Source organism: Haliotis asinina, chromosome 16 (genome assembly GCF_037392515.1).
Source record: "Haliotis asinina isolate JCU_RB_2024 chromosome 16, JCU_Hal_asi_v2, whole genome shotgun sequence".
Taxonomy (NCBI): domain Eukaryota; kingdom Metazoa; phylum Mollusca; class Gastropoda; order Lepetellida; family Haliotidae; genus Haliotis; species Haliotis asinina.
In genome coordinates, this window is record NC_090295.1 from 41,455,287 (window position 1) to 41,470,963 (window position 15,677).

Here is a 15,677-nt window from a genome sequence, read left to right on the forward strand (position 1 = left end):
ATACATGTCACTCATGTAGCTCCGCTTCTTCCGTCCGAGAAAGCCGCAGGAAGATGTCTGAAAGATGACCTTGTCTAGGATACGTCTGTACTGACACACCTCGGGAGCTCCCGGGGAATCCTTCACACACACCTTCAGACTGAAAGACAACTCAATCATGGCGACAGACTTCTTGACGATGTAGGACAGCGTCAAACCATCTCCAACCTGTTCTGTCACGTTCTTGTCTGAAATAACACAACAAACTGTTCTGTACATAACTGGATGAGTGTAAGTGAGGGGGCGGCGATCTTTGAGCCAGAGACTTCATATAGAAGAAGATGAACACGAAGGGGAATTAAAACAGTGTAACCTTGCCAACTCGATGTTACGATTAGTAATATTTTGGCAATATTATGATGGCGAACTACGATCAATGGATTTTATGGCATCGCGCCATGCGTGACTACGCAGCACAATACCTGGAGATATTTAAACGACAAATTGCAAAGAAAGATGACATAAATTGGGAAGAAAGGCACTTTAATCGAGACACAAGGTTGAACAGGTGGTTAAAAATGAACTGTGTTTTTTGTTACCGAATGTCATGGCCGTAAGATGTTTGGTCCACTTCTTGTTTTCTACGTGGTATTCAAACTTGTCAGTGCAATGGTCAGCTTCGATGCCAGTGGAGATGGAGTAGACACCGAGGTGTTGAACATCAAACGGGACGCAGCACCTGACCCCCATACAGCTGTCCGTGACAAGACACGTGCCCTCCAAGTTGCTGGGCAACTTCATAGAACATGTGTTCACTGAAAGACAGACGTGTTATTAGGCGTCACTCAATGAAGATCTTTTAATATCATGGGTTAGTTTCGACAATTTTTGCTGAAATATTGAGCTTTGTAAGGGATTACTGATTTTATATTGATATGTTGCAATTCAAGAGTGTATCACATGATATATTTTTTGTGTTGATATCTTCTTAGAAATATCTATTGATTCTTTAAGGCCGCAATGATGTATGTAACAGTAAGACCACCCGAATAAAAATGTTGTTTAACAAACGATCATTATTTTATCACTTTTTGCTACTTTCACGAGGGGGATAAATTTCTGGTAGAACAGGCAGGTGTGCGCGATGCACGGATGAAAGTTGACTTTCACTGCAGGGGCTTGTTCATTACCTGGCTGTTCTACCAGCAAGTGGTCCTCCGTCGAAATAATAAACAAAATAATGATCGTTTGTTAAACAGCCATTTTCATTTCGGTGTCCAAACATATGAGACAAATCATCAGAGTTTATCATTCGATTCCACGTCACTGTGAACAAATTTGGTTGCAATTATAAGATTATGTGTTAGTGAGCAATTTATTGGTGAACTCAAATGGACCGTAGCTAAACAGTTTACGTCTAGACGTGATAAGGTGTCTTATTGAATGACGATATTCCGGTGTACGGTTCTTATGAACATCGTAAAGCAGGCAATACGTACGGTCTAGACCAAACTTGCAGACTTCTGGCTTGTAGAAATCAAGGGACAAACCTGCAAACAGGAAATGTAATTTGAATCCCTCGTTAAGCTATTTCTTTGTGAATTCAAAAACATGCATATCTCTTGAGCTTTTAAGTTTCCGTAAGTTAATCGTACTCTGTCCTAGCCCTGCATAAAACAATTTTACTCGAATGTTCTTTGACAGCTTTACAGACTTACAGACATTACAACAGAAAATGAAAAGCATCAATTCAATTCAAGGAAATAGGCACGATTAAATGCATTCTCTGATATAGCGGTATACACATTCGGCTTACATTTTGCACGAACTACCCTGTTAAAATACTTCTAATGCATAAATAGCCGGCTGTCTAGGGTTGTTTACGAAACATACATATCACGTCTTGCTCCACCACGTCATTGTAACTTTACCGCCAAAGCAGATGACTGTGTTGATGCGAAAATTCAATGAACACATGACCGGAATCCCTCACTAACCCTGCAGCGGAATGGTTTGATCGGGTCCACACGGGCTGTAGGTGATCTCACTGTTAGACATTATTGGGAAGTCCTTTTCACACTGCTTCTCGAAGCAAACCTTCATCCTGAGATTTACTGTTATTTTATGTGCCGTGGGGTTGTTATCCATCTTGTACCTGTATTCAGAATATCTCAAAATTAAACAAAGAGACGCCATGGAACATTTGAACCCACCCCAAGAACCCTATATATCGTTTAGTATCATTGCGCCAAAGATAACAAAAATACTGATCTTCAAAAATACTGATCTTCAAATGTTTGAAACGTAGATATTCAATTTCAGGTATTTCTCTCAGTGAAACGAACAGATAAGACTGTGACTATGAGTATGAGAATCAGTGGCGACACCAGTTGTTTAAAATGTAGGCAGGATCAGTATTTGTTTATTGCCTGACACCACAGTCCACTAGCAGTATTCCTGTCATACGAGGTTACTGAATCTCATACAATCACAGGATACTGGACAAGACACATCGATGGCGTGATCGGCGGTTCACAGTTACCAGTTACAGGTAAAGATGCAGAGAGGAGTTCAGTTCATTTTTGACCGCTTTTAGCAATATTCCGGCAATATCACGGGTGGGCACCAGAGATGGGATTCACACACTATTCATGTGGGGGAAATGAACCCGTACCTTCCCGGTGACGAGCGAACGCTTTAACCACAAGGCGCTACCCCACTGCCAGATATACAAGGATGACATACTTACTCTAAGATGATAAAGCTCCCGATGCTGAAATGGGCAGTCGTTCCTTAAAGACAGAATACATCATTTCAGTGTGATAAAACTGAGGTAAAAAGTATTCTAAGTTTATTGAAAATGAAATAACAATGTGATTTTGTTCTCTGCAACAGGTTGCTATAATTATTCCGTGGCTTGTGTCAAAAATGTTACACGCCTACTGGGGCTAGAAATGGTATTGCAGCCATGGCTACAACTATGTTTGGAAAGTTCTAAATTATGTGACAGAAACTCATTAAAATTATACAGTACTATACTGCAATGGGAGGGGCAGGTAAAGATTCACTGAAGCGCGTTGTCGACTTACTACACTTACTATATTCATCCTAGGTCAATTTGTAATCATCTACAATACGCTTTTTCATAAATCATATAATATTATTATGTAAAACAAGAAGAGATGGTTATCAATATCCCCAAAGACAGTGTTCTGTTCCTATTTGGTTCATGTTTTTAACTCCACCACGACATTCGTAACCTGAAAACATATTCCACATTTGGTTTCTTATAACCGTTTTCGAACAAGAGTGAGCCCAGACCTATGTCTCCGTCCCATTTAGTGTCGGAGGATAAACGTGACATATGTCGGGGAATAAGCATGACATATGTCATAGGATAAACATGACATATGTCGGGGGATAAACATGACACACTGAAATGATTGTCTTCTGACTGCTTCCTACCCCATTCATATTCTAGAAGGGAGAGGTTGAAGGTCAGACGTTCCAGCTTCATTTCCACGGTCAAGGTGCAGATGTCTAGGGCAAACAACGACTTCAGAGATCGGCGTATGTGGGGGATATCAGTGCAGCACTCCACCGACATACAGTTGGAACTGAGGTAGCAGTTGGTAGACTTGTCCAATGACGGTACATCCACACTTGTACAGTCTGAAGAACAGTAAAAGTGAAATCAGAACACACCACAACTTCCAGACAAACATTGTCGTAATTACAAGCGGCCAAAACATTAAGAGTTCAACGCAAACGCAGAGATGTTGTATCTCATTAGCCATCAGTAGAACAGACCTCTCCGTGATTTCATTTAAGACTGCATTTTCTAAAATGTTGACGATGATTTCGATCACAGTATTGTCTGATCCAGACTCGATTTGTTTACAAACAACATCATACAGCTGTAATACTGCTGAAACAAACATACGCTCGTGATGTTGTCACAATTGTATAATCAGCACTGTTTTAGCAGATTTATCACTACCATCACATACAGTATCATTATTCTCTTAATTACCAGGCATCTGCTAATACAATGTTCTTTCCCCTATCCCTTTCTAAATGATATTATTGTTTAATGATTTAGATGCATTATTTACAAACAGGGTACACACAAGACTCTTTGTGTAGTTGATCACTAGATTTCTCTAGAAATTTATATAGTTGCGGGTTGGAATACCATAAGTTCCTTAACTATACGCAGCATTTGAATAATATAACGGTCACATAAGGGTAAAGCATCGTCATGAATATCTGGTAACTGATAGACAATGTAAAGCAGTGTTACGCGGTTGTCTCCTGGTACGTCTTACCTTTGTTCCAGTTGTGGACATTGTGGGGAGAGAAGGGGGACTCGTCTCTCTTGCAATATGGCGAGTCGATGTCCAGCATGATATCCAGACTGTTCTGTACAGGTAGGTAGCTGGACATACCTAGGTCCTCCAACAGTTGTGCCACCAGACTGTCAGACAACTCGGTCTGGGCAGACGGCATGCCGCGAGCCTCAACCCACTTCTCCAGGGAGAAATCTGCAACAGTGATATAGAGAGTTGACAGACTGATTCTAGTACTTTTTTTGGTCAGCAGGAGTCCCATCCGGTATTCGAACCCGTACCCTCAGAGTCAGCCGCCTAACCAGCTCAGCCACCGCGACCTCCCTATCTGTTTATTGTCCAGTGGTAGCAGACAATGAACCTAATGGTCGTTACGATCTGTATAAGCGCGTCTTTGTTTTGTCCTGAGATTCACGCATCAAGTAAGATATAACATACAGAAGGTACTTCAAGTCCCGGTTCATGGATTCTCTTCCCTTATTGGGTTTTGTTGAAGTGGTACTAGAACAATGAATCCCCATGATGTACGGACAATATATTGTTTTACTGGCTGTCTGCAAGAAGTCAAATTTGGGTGTAAGAGGTGGATACCTTTTTAGTCTAGTCAATGCAGAAAGGTGTAACCATATAGTAATGATAGAACTACTGTTAAACCTTGTCAAACATTTATATCCATAAAACGATATGCTTTAGAAAGACTACGTTTAACCAACATGCTTTTATGGTTTCATTTCAACACACCTCTATGTCTGTTTCTTGCTGTACATGTGGCACTGTTGTTTGGTCTTTGAGTCATAAAGATCTATGTTTAGGGATACAGTCTTATCTGTAAATCAAACCTACTTCTCGAGTTGACTTTCGAGCTCCATTCACAGGACGCTTGTGGCAGCTTTGCTTTGTCCAGCACCTTGTGTGAAAACAGACACTCGCTTTCCTTGAGACAGACGCTGATGGTAACCGTGGCCTCTATTGCCCTCTCCTGTGGCTGTTTGGTGAGCTTATAGCTGAACAGACGGGTTCAATTGTTAGATATACAAATGTGTTGCAATTGATAAGAAGATGAATATTGTAATCGGGAAGCCCCGACCTGTTTCACTTTTTACTCAAATTTGACACGAAATGGACACCAACCGAAAATAGTGTGCAGGTCAGTAAGTGATATGCAAAAGCATAGCATTTTTTATCAGATATTATATTATATTAACAATTGCCGATATTATTGACATCTCTCGTTAGGGGTACTCACTCCATCCTCAGGACGCCTTTCAGGTAGAAATGTTCTTCCGTGTCTATAAACATAAATTTATCATTGTTACAAGCTAAGCCTAACACTATCATTTGAGATCTTGAGGTGAACTGAAATTACAATCCACCTACTGTCATCTTCAGTTCAGAAGCACGTAATGAAAACCCCACCTCTCCATGTCTATTTTGTTACATTTAGAAACTTCAATATGACGTCCATTCCACATAAGCACTGCATGGTTCTCGCCAACAGAATAGCTTGTCACTGAGCACTTTGCCCCGAGTCTCACCCCGTTTATTTATCCCCCGCTTTGAGCAAGATATTCATCCTGGATTGGCGCTATATAAGTGGACTGTTATTTTTTTATAGATTAAAGAGGCTTCGGGTAATCCAGGCACAGTCAGACTGGTAAGGCTCATTGTCAGTACAAGGCCCTCGCCCCCTCTACACGCAGTCCAGGCCGGGAATGGGACTTCTCCCAGGAAACGCTGCCTAGTCGAACACATTGAGAACTTTCCGGAGAATATGTAGCCTCCCCAACACTGAAGCCTTCTGCATTACCAAGAGGCTAAAAAGGGCTCTGCTCCCAGTGGAGAACCCATGCGCTCTCCTTATCTGCGTCAAGAGTTCAGGAGGTACCAAACCAAGGGTACCGAGCACAATTGGGAGTCGTGCGACAATGCGCTTGGGGTGCAAGCGAGACATTTCGAAGGTGAGGTCCGCATGCTTTTCCTGAATCTTGCTAATCATGTTGTTGGCAAAAGGGGCAGAAAATGTTTATTATTCTGCGTCCTAACCTTGACATTACTTTGGGACAAACAACTCAAAACTCACCCCACTGATAATCCATCAACATCTGATGATACTCATGTTTCTCTAAGGCAATCGTCATCTTGTAGTTGCATGCATCTACACTCAAGGCGAAGTTGAAGTTCCGGGACAGAAGGTCGATGAAGACACAGCAGTTGATGGAGGTGCAGGAGGGCGCTAGGTGACAGGCCGCATTTGCGGGAACGGCGGAAAACCCATCTACTTTCTTCAGTGGTGAGCAATCTGAAAAACAGCAACAACAAAACATGTATGGTCAATGATTCCTTTCGGAAAGCTAACATGTTTTGCCAGTAATTGCATTTTATTCAATTTTGGAACAGTCCTCTCTGAGGAATTATTTATTTCCGTCCTTACCTTTTTTCCAACCGGCTGTACCACCTGTGTAAGGTGCAGCCTTGGTATCACACTGTGGAGCTTTCAAGAAGCGCGCGAGGTCTAGTGCCTCAAACAACCTCGTGACAGCAAGTGGCGACAGCTTCGCCTTCCCTGTGGCACCGTTGTCAGACAAGAAGGTGTCGAGAGAAAATTCTGCAAAAGATACGACTTTACGTAGTTTGTCAAAACAGATTATAAAAGCAAAGCTACTTTAATATATACGTGAACAGGCGGAAGAACAACATTCCTACAAGTTACATCACCGTACTTTTATTCCTTAACTTCCTCGGTCGCATAAAGTGATGACAGCGCCATAATGTTGTATGTGTATACTTTGATTGGGAACGTGAGGGTGCTTTTGTGCGGTACTATGCACATCGCAGCGGTATAACAACGAGTAAACCTGACATGGGCCTAACACAATCCAATCAGGTCTGACGAGAATACACGGGATATCGAGATATCGCTTGTGTGAGATCAAACGATATCTCCTAGGAAATATCGTTTTGACAGTAGATTTTGTACAGTGCCCTGCAATGCTATAACGTCATAAAGTTGATGACTTCACAATGTTATGACATCGCTGCACTGCAAATCTAATGGCAGTACTGTGTTCAGACGTACGTTTGACATTGAAAACTAATGAAGAAGGGTTTTGGATGATAAATAGAATCTCACCGTCGTGTCTACTGATATCAAATATATCAACACAAGTTGATAAAGTAACAAATATTCGACGGTTGCCGGGGATATTTTTACCTTTATCAACGAGTGTTGATAAGTGTTGAGTTATTACGATATGAACTCATTAAGATAATGCAAGCGAACCTTTCAGTGTTTCCAGACTATCCAGCTCACAAGGATCTTTACTGAACAACGCTTTCTTGAGGACATTTGCAGAGATGAGACAGGAATCTTTCTCCAGGCATACACTCATATTGGCAACCAACAGGAACTTGTCTTGTCCTCTCAGATCGTCAATCAGGACACTGCAAGGAAGATACATTTAAGGTACATTTAAGAAAGGGAGATACATTTAAGCAGATTTTCGTTATCTCCTTCAAACAGTAAAATGCAATTAGGAACAGTTCGCTGAAAGACTATTCACTGGGACCTACATTTGTAAACCTGTAATCATGTCGGTTTAGGTGACAGATCAGTTGTTTTACATAGTCCACGGGCACTATGTAGATAGTGCTCTAAGCAGTCATCGGCTGTTATTGTGTTATTTCACATAATCTATACTAGATAGAATAGACTAGTAGAAGTTCCCTGTGCACAGCACCTCGAGTACACGCTACAACATGTGTAATCTACACAGAATGAAGACCAGCGGTTGGTGAACAACCCCTCGACATGTTTGGTCATAAGAGGGCGTCATATGAAAAAAATAAACGTTTTCCTCTGCAAGAATAACTGATTTATCACTTTACTCTTCGTCTGTTTTGTGACGACAAGCAGCTCATCGTTTTCTCAATATAGCATGGCCTGTGTTTTTGCCAACCTTCCAACTGCAGATACTAGATAGGCTTCCAAATGTTTTCAACGCGGCAGTTAGACAATGATTTACTATTTAAGATGTTAACAAGTAATCCACTGCTGCATTTTCCCTTCTTAAGACGAATCGAACATAACTCAACCATTAATGGAACTGATTCTAATACTTACTCGGCACGAATAACATCTTTCAGGTTGAAATGTTCCACTCTCCCTTAAACACAAAGCAGAATGAGATACAATGTCGTTTTCTAGAGTATACATATAAATAATCCGTTCAACAAATTAAACTGTTTTAGATTTTCAAGATATATTATATTCTTCACATATAACAGAAATGTGCTATCATCTTTCACACCGCTAGAATTAAGCACAGCAGTCTGCCTTAAAGGGCATCTTGCATTCACATTATAATGTGAATTCTCATATGACACGGATTTTACCACGTGACTCTAGGAGAACAATTATCTGCTTGCGCTAGAGATCAACGACAGTCTCAGTTTAGTGAGTTCAGACGACAAAAGACACATTTGGAACACTCATACGAACCGAGTCAATATAGCCAGTGCTATGTAATCGTATTGATGTGGTACACGTGAGGGTCCGGTTTAGAATATTGGCAATCAGTAAACCATGCTTGTCGTAAGGGGTGACTCACGAGATCGGTTGCTCTGGCTCGCTGACTTGGTTCACACCTCTCTTCGTACCAAGTGCGTAGACCGATACTCATGCTGTTGATCACTGAATTGTCTTGTTCAGACTCGACACCTTACACCCAGCCGCCATATATCGCTGGAATATTGCTAGGTGCGGCTTAAAACTAAACTCACTCACTCATAATTTTAGATACTAAATGAATAGCTGACTGGTCCACTTACCCCAGCTGTAGGTAGAAAAGGACCTCACAAAGACAAGCTTTTCTATCGTCATACTGATCTTAGAGGCACAAGCTTCAATATCTATCTTGACGTTGAAGGACCTTCCAAGGGTGTCATCCTTCACACAACACTGTAGACTGTGACAGTTGCTGTTCAGATGACAGGCTATCCCTGTGGGGAGTTTCCCAACCTCAACATCGCCCGAGCATTCTGAAGCATTACAACACCATTAAAGGTTTGATTCTGGACAACAGAAATGTACTTTATGAAAAGCACCTGGAGCATTTACAATTGCCGTAAGAGTGTGTAAACGTTCAAGTAGATGAAGCTAGAACTTCCTTCAGAATATGCGCTGTTTTGAAAATGCGCTGTTTTTGAAACTACACATATTATAAGATTTAAATGAAAATTCTTCTTCATGTGTTTCAAGACCACCTCTGCAGACATGTTGACATAAAACCACAACTGTGCTATGGCGATTATTCTTATTATCACTTTATTTATCTTTGTGGGTACCAAGCAAACTTCATCATAAAATTTCTTATGTCACGTATACATTGCATGCATTTTCATTGAAACATGTACAAAGTAACATGTATCTAAATAAATTGTGTGCATAGGATTATGTGAAGAGGTTATGGCATGAGGACCAGGATGAAAGGATTTTGTCATGTGTGCATTTTGTGTACAACAACTGTTTACTAGCATTGTATGTATCTCTCATGACTGGCTTTTTTCTTCGAGATGTAGGAAAGGTAGACCCCCACTCCTTACAATAATGTCGCCTAATTCGATATTTGCAAAAGGCACCCTGAAAGCAGAGTATGAAATAAGCCAAAAATCCAGCCTCATGTCAAGACTGGTAACTTCAAAATGTTACCAACCCAAACTGGAAATGGCCAGACAAGACATCAGGAATTCACGCAAATGTGTAACCTCCAAAATTTGCACCAGACCGTCGGACTGGCTAGCGGTAAATTGAAATCCTCCACCAGAAATCTAGCCCGTCTCGAACAGGGCTTATTCCATAGGCTGCTCATAGATAATTATAGAAAAAATAATATAATAATAATAAATATTAGTCACGTGGACATATGCATATATCCATTAAATCCCATCACAGGTGATATGTTTCTACTGCTAACATTTGTTACGTTTATTGAGTTTATGATGAATGTTCATTTTCTCTAATACATGTTATTACCATTGTTCCAGCCATCCGTGGCTTCATCATAAGGCGCGGCCGTGACGTCACAACTGGTCTCGTCAAGGTGGTCCAAAAGGTCAAGGTCGTTTAGAAGCTTTTTCTGTTGAAAATCGGTCAGTTTTTCCCCTGCGGGAACGTTGAAATCTTGTCGCCATTTCTTGAATGTGAAACCTAGGGAGTAATTACCATGGTTTAATAAGACAAGTTATTTGCATTATAATTGTTATCAATATGCAAAGTTAAATACATATGTCTTTCCTCTGACCAGTGAGGTCCAGCAGTCATTATAGAGTTTGTTTTTTTTTTTTGCCAGATGGTTCGTCTGATTGTGGAAAGAATGACAATTTCTTGAGAGGAGCAGGGGAACCTGTGATCGAGGAGCCCAAACTCTGCTCTGAGACTTGATGGTTACATTTTGATTTTGACAAGCATCCCCGTCCTCGTGTGTTTCATTTTCAAAGTCGTTTACCACGGGGGTTTTCCTTCAGCATGAAGCTGCGTACAAGTGAAATACTGCTCCAAGCAATGGAAATCTAATCCCCACGACTCACTGCAAAGAGAACTGAAAGTATGGTTTACATCCAATGGTGAATGGAAGAAAGGTGTTCCCATTGAATAAGTACATCGTTTCTAGTTCATACATATCATACACTTCATACATTTCATACATTTCTTCAGTAAACATGACCCGTGAAGGTGCCGGGGTAGAATAGGCCTTCAACAACCCATGCTTGCCATTAAAAGCGACTATGCTTGTCGTAAGAGGCGACTAACGACTATATGCTCATGTTGTTGATCACTGGACTGTCTGATCCATTTACAGACCGCCGCCATACAGCTGGAATATTGCTGAGTAAAACACACTCACTGACTCACTGAGAGGAACATGAACGACAGAATGAAGTCGTTGGAACTGAAGCGATTCATATCTTTCTTCTAAACTGATATACATGGCACTATGACATTAGCTCCATGCATACTGCGTATCGATATGTATTGACATAATTACCGGGCACCGTGTCCTTGCTGTACCAATCTCTGGTCAGTCGGGGCAGCAGGACATCGGTCATTACTTCGATTTCTTTGTCACATGGCTGTCCAGCTTCAGTGCATACAGACACACCAAAGGTGATCAGGTACTTTCTGGATCTCTTCAGATCTTGTATCCTGAACCTGAGACCAAACGGTTAGCTGGGTAATGTGTCAATCATGTGTTGAAACAAAAGCAGCCAGTGGAGATGAGGTAACGCTCACTCACTCACTCATGATATCACTCAGAGTGATGTCATGTTAAAAAACTGTCCATCCACAGCAATAACCTAGACTCAAATACTGCAGCAAGGTTCTATACCAGTTCATCATATTTATATAAAGAGCCGCCGTATAACTGGAATAATGCTGAGTGCGGCGTAAATCAAAACTCACTCAATATATAAAGGATTATGTATGATAATAATATAAGAAGAAAAAATGACTTACTTCATCTTGGCAACACCGTTTAGGCTGAAGTTTTCTTCCGTTCCTGAATATACAATTGATAACAAGTTAAAATGAACAGGCTTGGGGTATTCAATCAGATCGATGACATGTATATAATTAAACACTGTCATTTTGAAAGTGGTCAGATGTCCCATATGTTATACTTGGGATCATACTTTCCCAGCAAAGTACAAATTCTAATACTTTTTTGGTTGAGTCCCATCCTGGATTCGAACCTGAAGTGGAAGTAGTGGTAGCTGAGAGGGTTAGGCGGCTGACTTTGTGTGCTGTCGATTAGGTGCACGACCCGGATGGGACTCAACCGAAAAAGTACTAGAATTTGTACTTTACTAGGAAAGTGTAATCCCAAATATGACATATGTTGCATGTATCTACATATCTAAACATGACTAAGGATTGTCTTTTTACTCCGCAATCAACAATTACAATCTGGCCTGCAAACATTGTAGCCAGTGAAGGCAACCATGAGCATCGATACATGCCCCGGGGGCACAATGAATGCATAATCAACAAAGTGACGTAATCACTACCATTGATGGAACACAGTTTTCTTTGTTTGAAAAACAATATTATATGGTTTAAATTTTACATATTTTTATTAATATATTAGGAAATCAGATGCATTCTTTTCTTCGTTTATAGTCAAGTTACTAAACAGACGACACCTCTTCAAAGCTCAATGATTACAATTTACTGACATTCTCTGCAGACATGAGCTTAGATATCGGCCAAGTCATCCATGAGTCTATAGAAAACGCTTGCCCCGTAAATGTGAACGACTAAGGTGTATACTTTTCAGAATCAGTAACACATCCTACATCTCATAATACCGTCTCGGAATGTGTGTAGAACAGAATCACTCTTCACTTTTAGCACTTGTAGGACATACAATGTTATACAAATGTATACACGTGTGATTACAGTTCCTTACGATCAAATCTTAATCGCCAACACATTTCGATATGTGAGTGTTAAGTTTAACCTAGAGGTGTGACGATATATTGAAGTATCGATAATCGTGATACTTTATCGAACGATGAGTATAGGGATACTTTTGTTTGCATCATGAAAGGTATCGTTGAAATGAAAATTGTTAATTGTCACAAGAAATTGACGGTTATATAAATATTTACTGCGTTACTTGATGTCAAAATATACATTTCAAAAGAACATAACTGAAGAGAGCCAATCGCGATGTCTATCGAATTGTATCGTATCGTATCGTTCCACGATATCGTGATACGTATCTTATCGTCACACTTCTAGTTTAACCTACCCCACTTGTACGTGTGCAGACTCCGCTGGTGAACGAGTTTTTCTATTCCCACGATGAGGACCTGGTTGTTGTGATCGACGTTGACCTTCACATTGAATGTTCGTTCCAGCTTAGCGGAAGTGACGCAACACTCAACAGCAGTGCAGTGCTCGGGAATGTGACAAGACACGCCGTCAGGGAGGCTGTTTAGGGCAATATCTCTGGCACAGGCTGAAAGATAATCCATGGCAATACCTAATGCATGAAGATTCCATGCATTGTCAGCCTTTGATATGAAAGTAGATTAGAGTTCTGAACCAGGCTAATGTTGTCATAATAATGCATGCGGCTTGATAGTTCGTTACCACGGACGCCAATGTACAGCGAGCGCAATTTTAAGTGTTCTAATTTTACTGTTTTATAGCGATAATTATGTGAATACTGTCACAACAAAAGTAAAATACATTATGTATAAACTTTAGACGAAATAAGTGGAAAACCAGACCCCGAATCTATGATTATGAAAACACAATGCCCTTTGTGGTCAAGTGCAACATATGTTATTGTTATACATTTAGGATTACTCTTTCTCAGCAAAGTACCGATTCCAGTACTTTGTGTTTGTTTGAGTCTTACAGGCATTCGAGCCAACACTCTCAGAGTCAGGCAGCTAATACCCAGCAAACAAGATACTGCCATCTAAGTTAAACCCACTCATCCATAGTGGCTTCCACAAAAATTAACCTGTTTCCGGCCGGTAAAAAGCAGTGCGTATCTAATCGACGTACCATTGTTCCAACCCTGAGACTGTGGCTTGAACTTGCCCTTTGTCCTGTTACACATAGGGTCCAGAACGTACTTGGTGATGTCCATTGCCATCTCAAGTCTGGACCGCTGAACCGGCGTCATGCTTGACCCTATATTGTTTTCCCTCTTCCACTTTGACAGAGAGAAATCTGAAACAGCATGCAAGCCCAGGTAATGATACTGATGCAAGGGACGATTAATCTACACTTGTCTCCCAACCTGTACTTGTCCACATGGTTCGTCAGGGTTAGAACACATTCCCACGTGTACGGTGGTCGTGATACAAACTACAACGATCGAGAGGTAAGCCTCACCGATTTCTTTGTTAGTGCGGACGAAATCGGGTTTGATTGTTTGCCCTAGTGGCACATATTTAAGTGCAGTAGTCATGCATCTGGTCTGTAAATAATCGATTTTTATTCCAGATAATCCAGTGATCAGCAACATGAGCATCGATCTGCGAAATGGGGAACCGAGGACATGTGGTCAATCACGTCAGCGAGCCTGACTACCTATCCCGTTAGTCGTCTCTTACGACAAGCACATTCGCCTTTTATGGCAAGCATGAGTTGTTGAAGTACTACTCTACCCCGGACATTCACGCGTCTAACTCGTTTTAAGTTCCAGATAAAGGGTGATTGTGAGGATCAAATTGGATTTTTGAAATCAGACTGTCCTGTCACGACTAAGGCAAATAATTCAAAACCGGGCACACCCGATCTCTTGAGGTATGATCACACACATGATGACATAACGTTTTGCACAAATGGAGAGTGGCTGGTCAGTTTGGTTCTACCTTGAAGAGGAGTTGCTGTGTTACAGTCAGGCACGGGTATCTTCGTGTGTCTGGCAACAGGAACAATGAACTGGCATGGCTTGTCAGGTTCGAAACAGGCGCTGATGTTTAGTGTCAGTGCGACTTCCTTTTGAGTGTTGAAATAGTCGATGATGAAACTGAAAAGAGCACACAGAAATCTTTGAAGAATGTTAACTTAACGTGTTCTCCAGACACATGAACGTGCTGTTGGCAGTAGTTAAATGTACACTCATATCACACACAGGTGTAAGGAAACTGTGTTTCCGCTTTCAGGTCAAATGATACTGGTTATCCAATCATATCACACACAGGTGTAAGGAAAACTGTGTTTCCGCATTCAGGTCAAATGATACCGGTTATCCAATCATATCACACACAGGTGTAAGGAAACTGTATTTCCGCATTAAGGTCAAATGATACTGGTTATCCAATCATATCACACACAGGTGTAAGGAAACTGTATTTCCGCATTAAGGTCAAATGATACCGGTTATCCAATCATATCACACACAGGTGTAAGGAAACTGTGTTTCCGCATTCAGGTCAAATGATACTGGTTATCCAATCATAACACACACAGGTGTAAGGAAACTGTATTTCCGCATTCAGGTCAAATGATACCGGTTATCCAATCATATCACACACAGGTGTAAGGAAACTGTGTTTCCGCATTCAGGTCAAATGATACTGGTTATCCAATCATATCACACACAGGTGTAAGAAAACTGTGTTTCCGCATTCAGGTCAAATGATACTGGTTATCCAATCATATCACACACAGGTGTAAGGAAACTGTGTTTCCGCATTCAGGTCAAATGATACTGGTTATCCAATCATATCACACACAGGTGTAAGAAAACTGTGTTTCCGCATTCAGGTCAAATGATACTGGTTATCCAATCATATCACACACAGGTGTAAGGAAACTGTGTTTCC

The 15,677-nt window shown here is 41.0% G+C and overlaps 1 protein-coding gene across 1 annotated transcript in view; it reads right to left on the reverse strand.

Moving 5' to 3' along the window:
- LOC137267780 (uncharacterized) overlaps positions 1-15,677 on the reverse strand; it is a 96,271-nt gene that overhangs the window by 59,076 nt on the left and 21,518 nt on the right. The window contains exons 23-42 of the mRNA XM_067802224.1: positions 14,721-14,878; positions 13,906-14,073; positions 13,139-13,348; positions 11,842-11,884; positions 11,372-11,535; positions 10,360-10,533; positions 9,156-9,365; positions 8,449-8,491; positions 7,609-7,769; positions 6,760-6,933; positions 6,409-6,627; positions 5,575-5,617; positions 5,172-5,332; positions 4,308-4,523; positions 3,445-3,651; positions 2,729-2,771; positions 1,977-2,134; positions 1,479-1,529; positions 579-794; positions 5-227 (exon numbers count right to left, since the gene is read on the reverse strand). Coding sequence (XP_067658325.1) covers positions 5-227; positions 579-794; positions 1,479-1,529; positions 1,977-2,134; positions 2,729-2,771; positions 3,445-3,651; positions 4,308-4,523; positions 5,172-5,332; positions 5,575-5,617; positions 6,409-6,627; positions 6,760-6,933; positions 7,609-7,769; positions 8,449-8,491; positions 9,156-9,365; positions 10,360-10,533; positions 11,372-11,535; positions 11,842-11,884; positions 13,139-13,348; positions 13,906-14,073; positions 14,721-14,878 — 3,042 coding nt within the window. The remainder of the gene's footprint in view (positions 1-4; positions 228-578; positions 795-1,478; positions 1,530-1,976; positions 2,135-2,728; positions 2,772-3,444; positions 3,652-4,307; positions 4,524-5,171; positions 5,333-5,574; positions 5,618-6,408; positions 6,628-6,759; positions 6,934-7,608; positions 7,770-8,448; positions 8,492-9,155; positions 9,366-10,359; positions 10,534-11,371; positions 11,536-11,841; positions 11,885-13,138; positions 13,349-13,905; positions 14,074-14,720; positions 14,879-15,677) is intronic.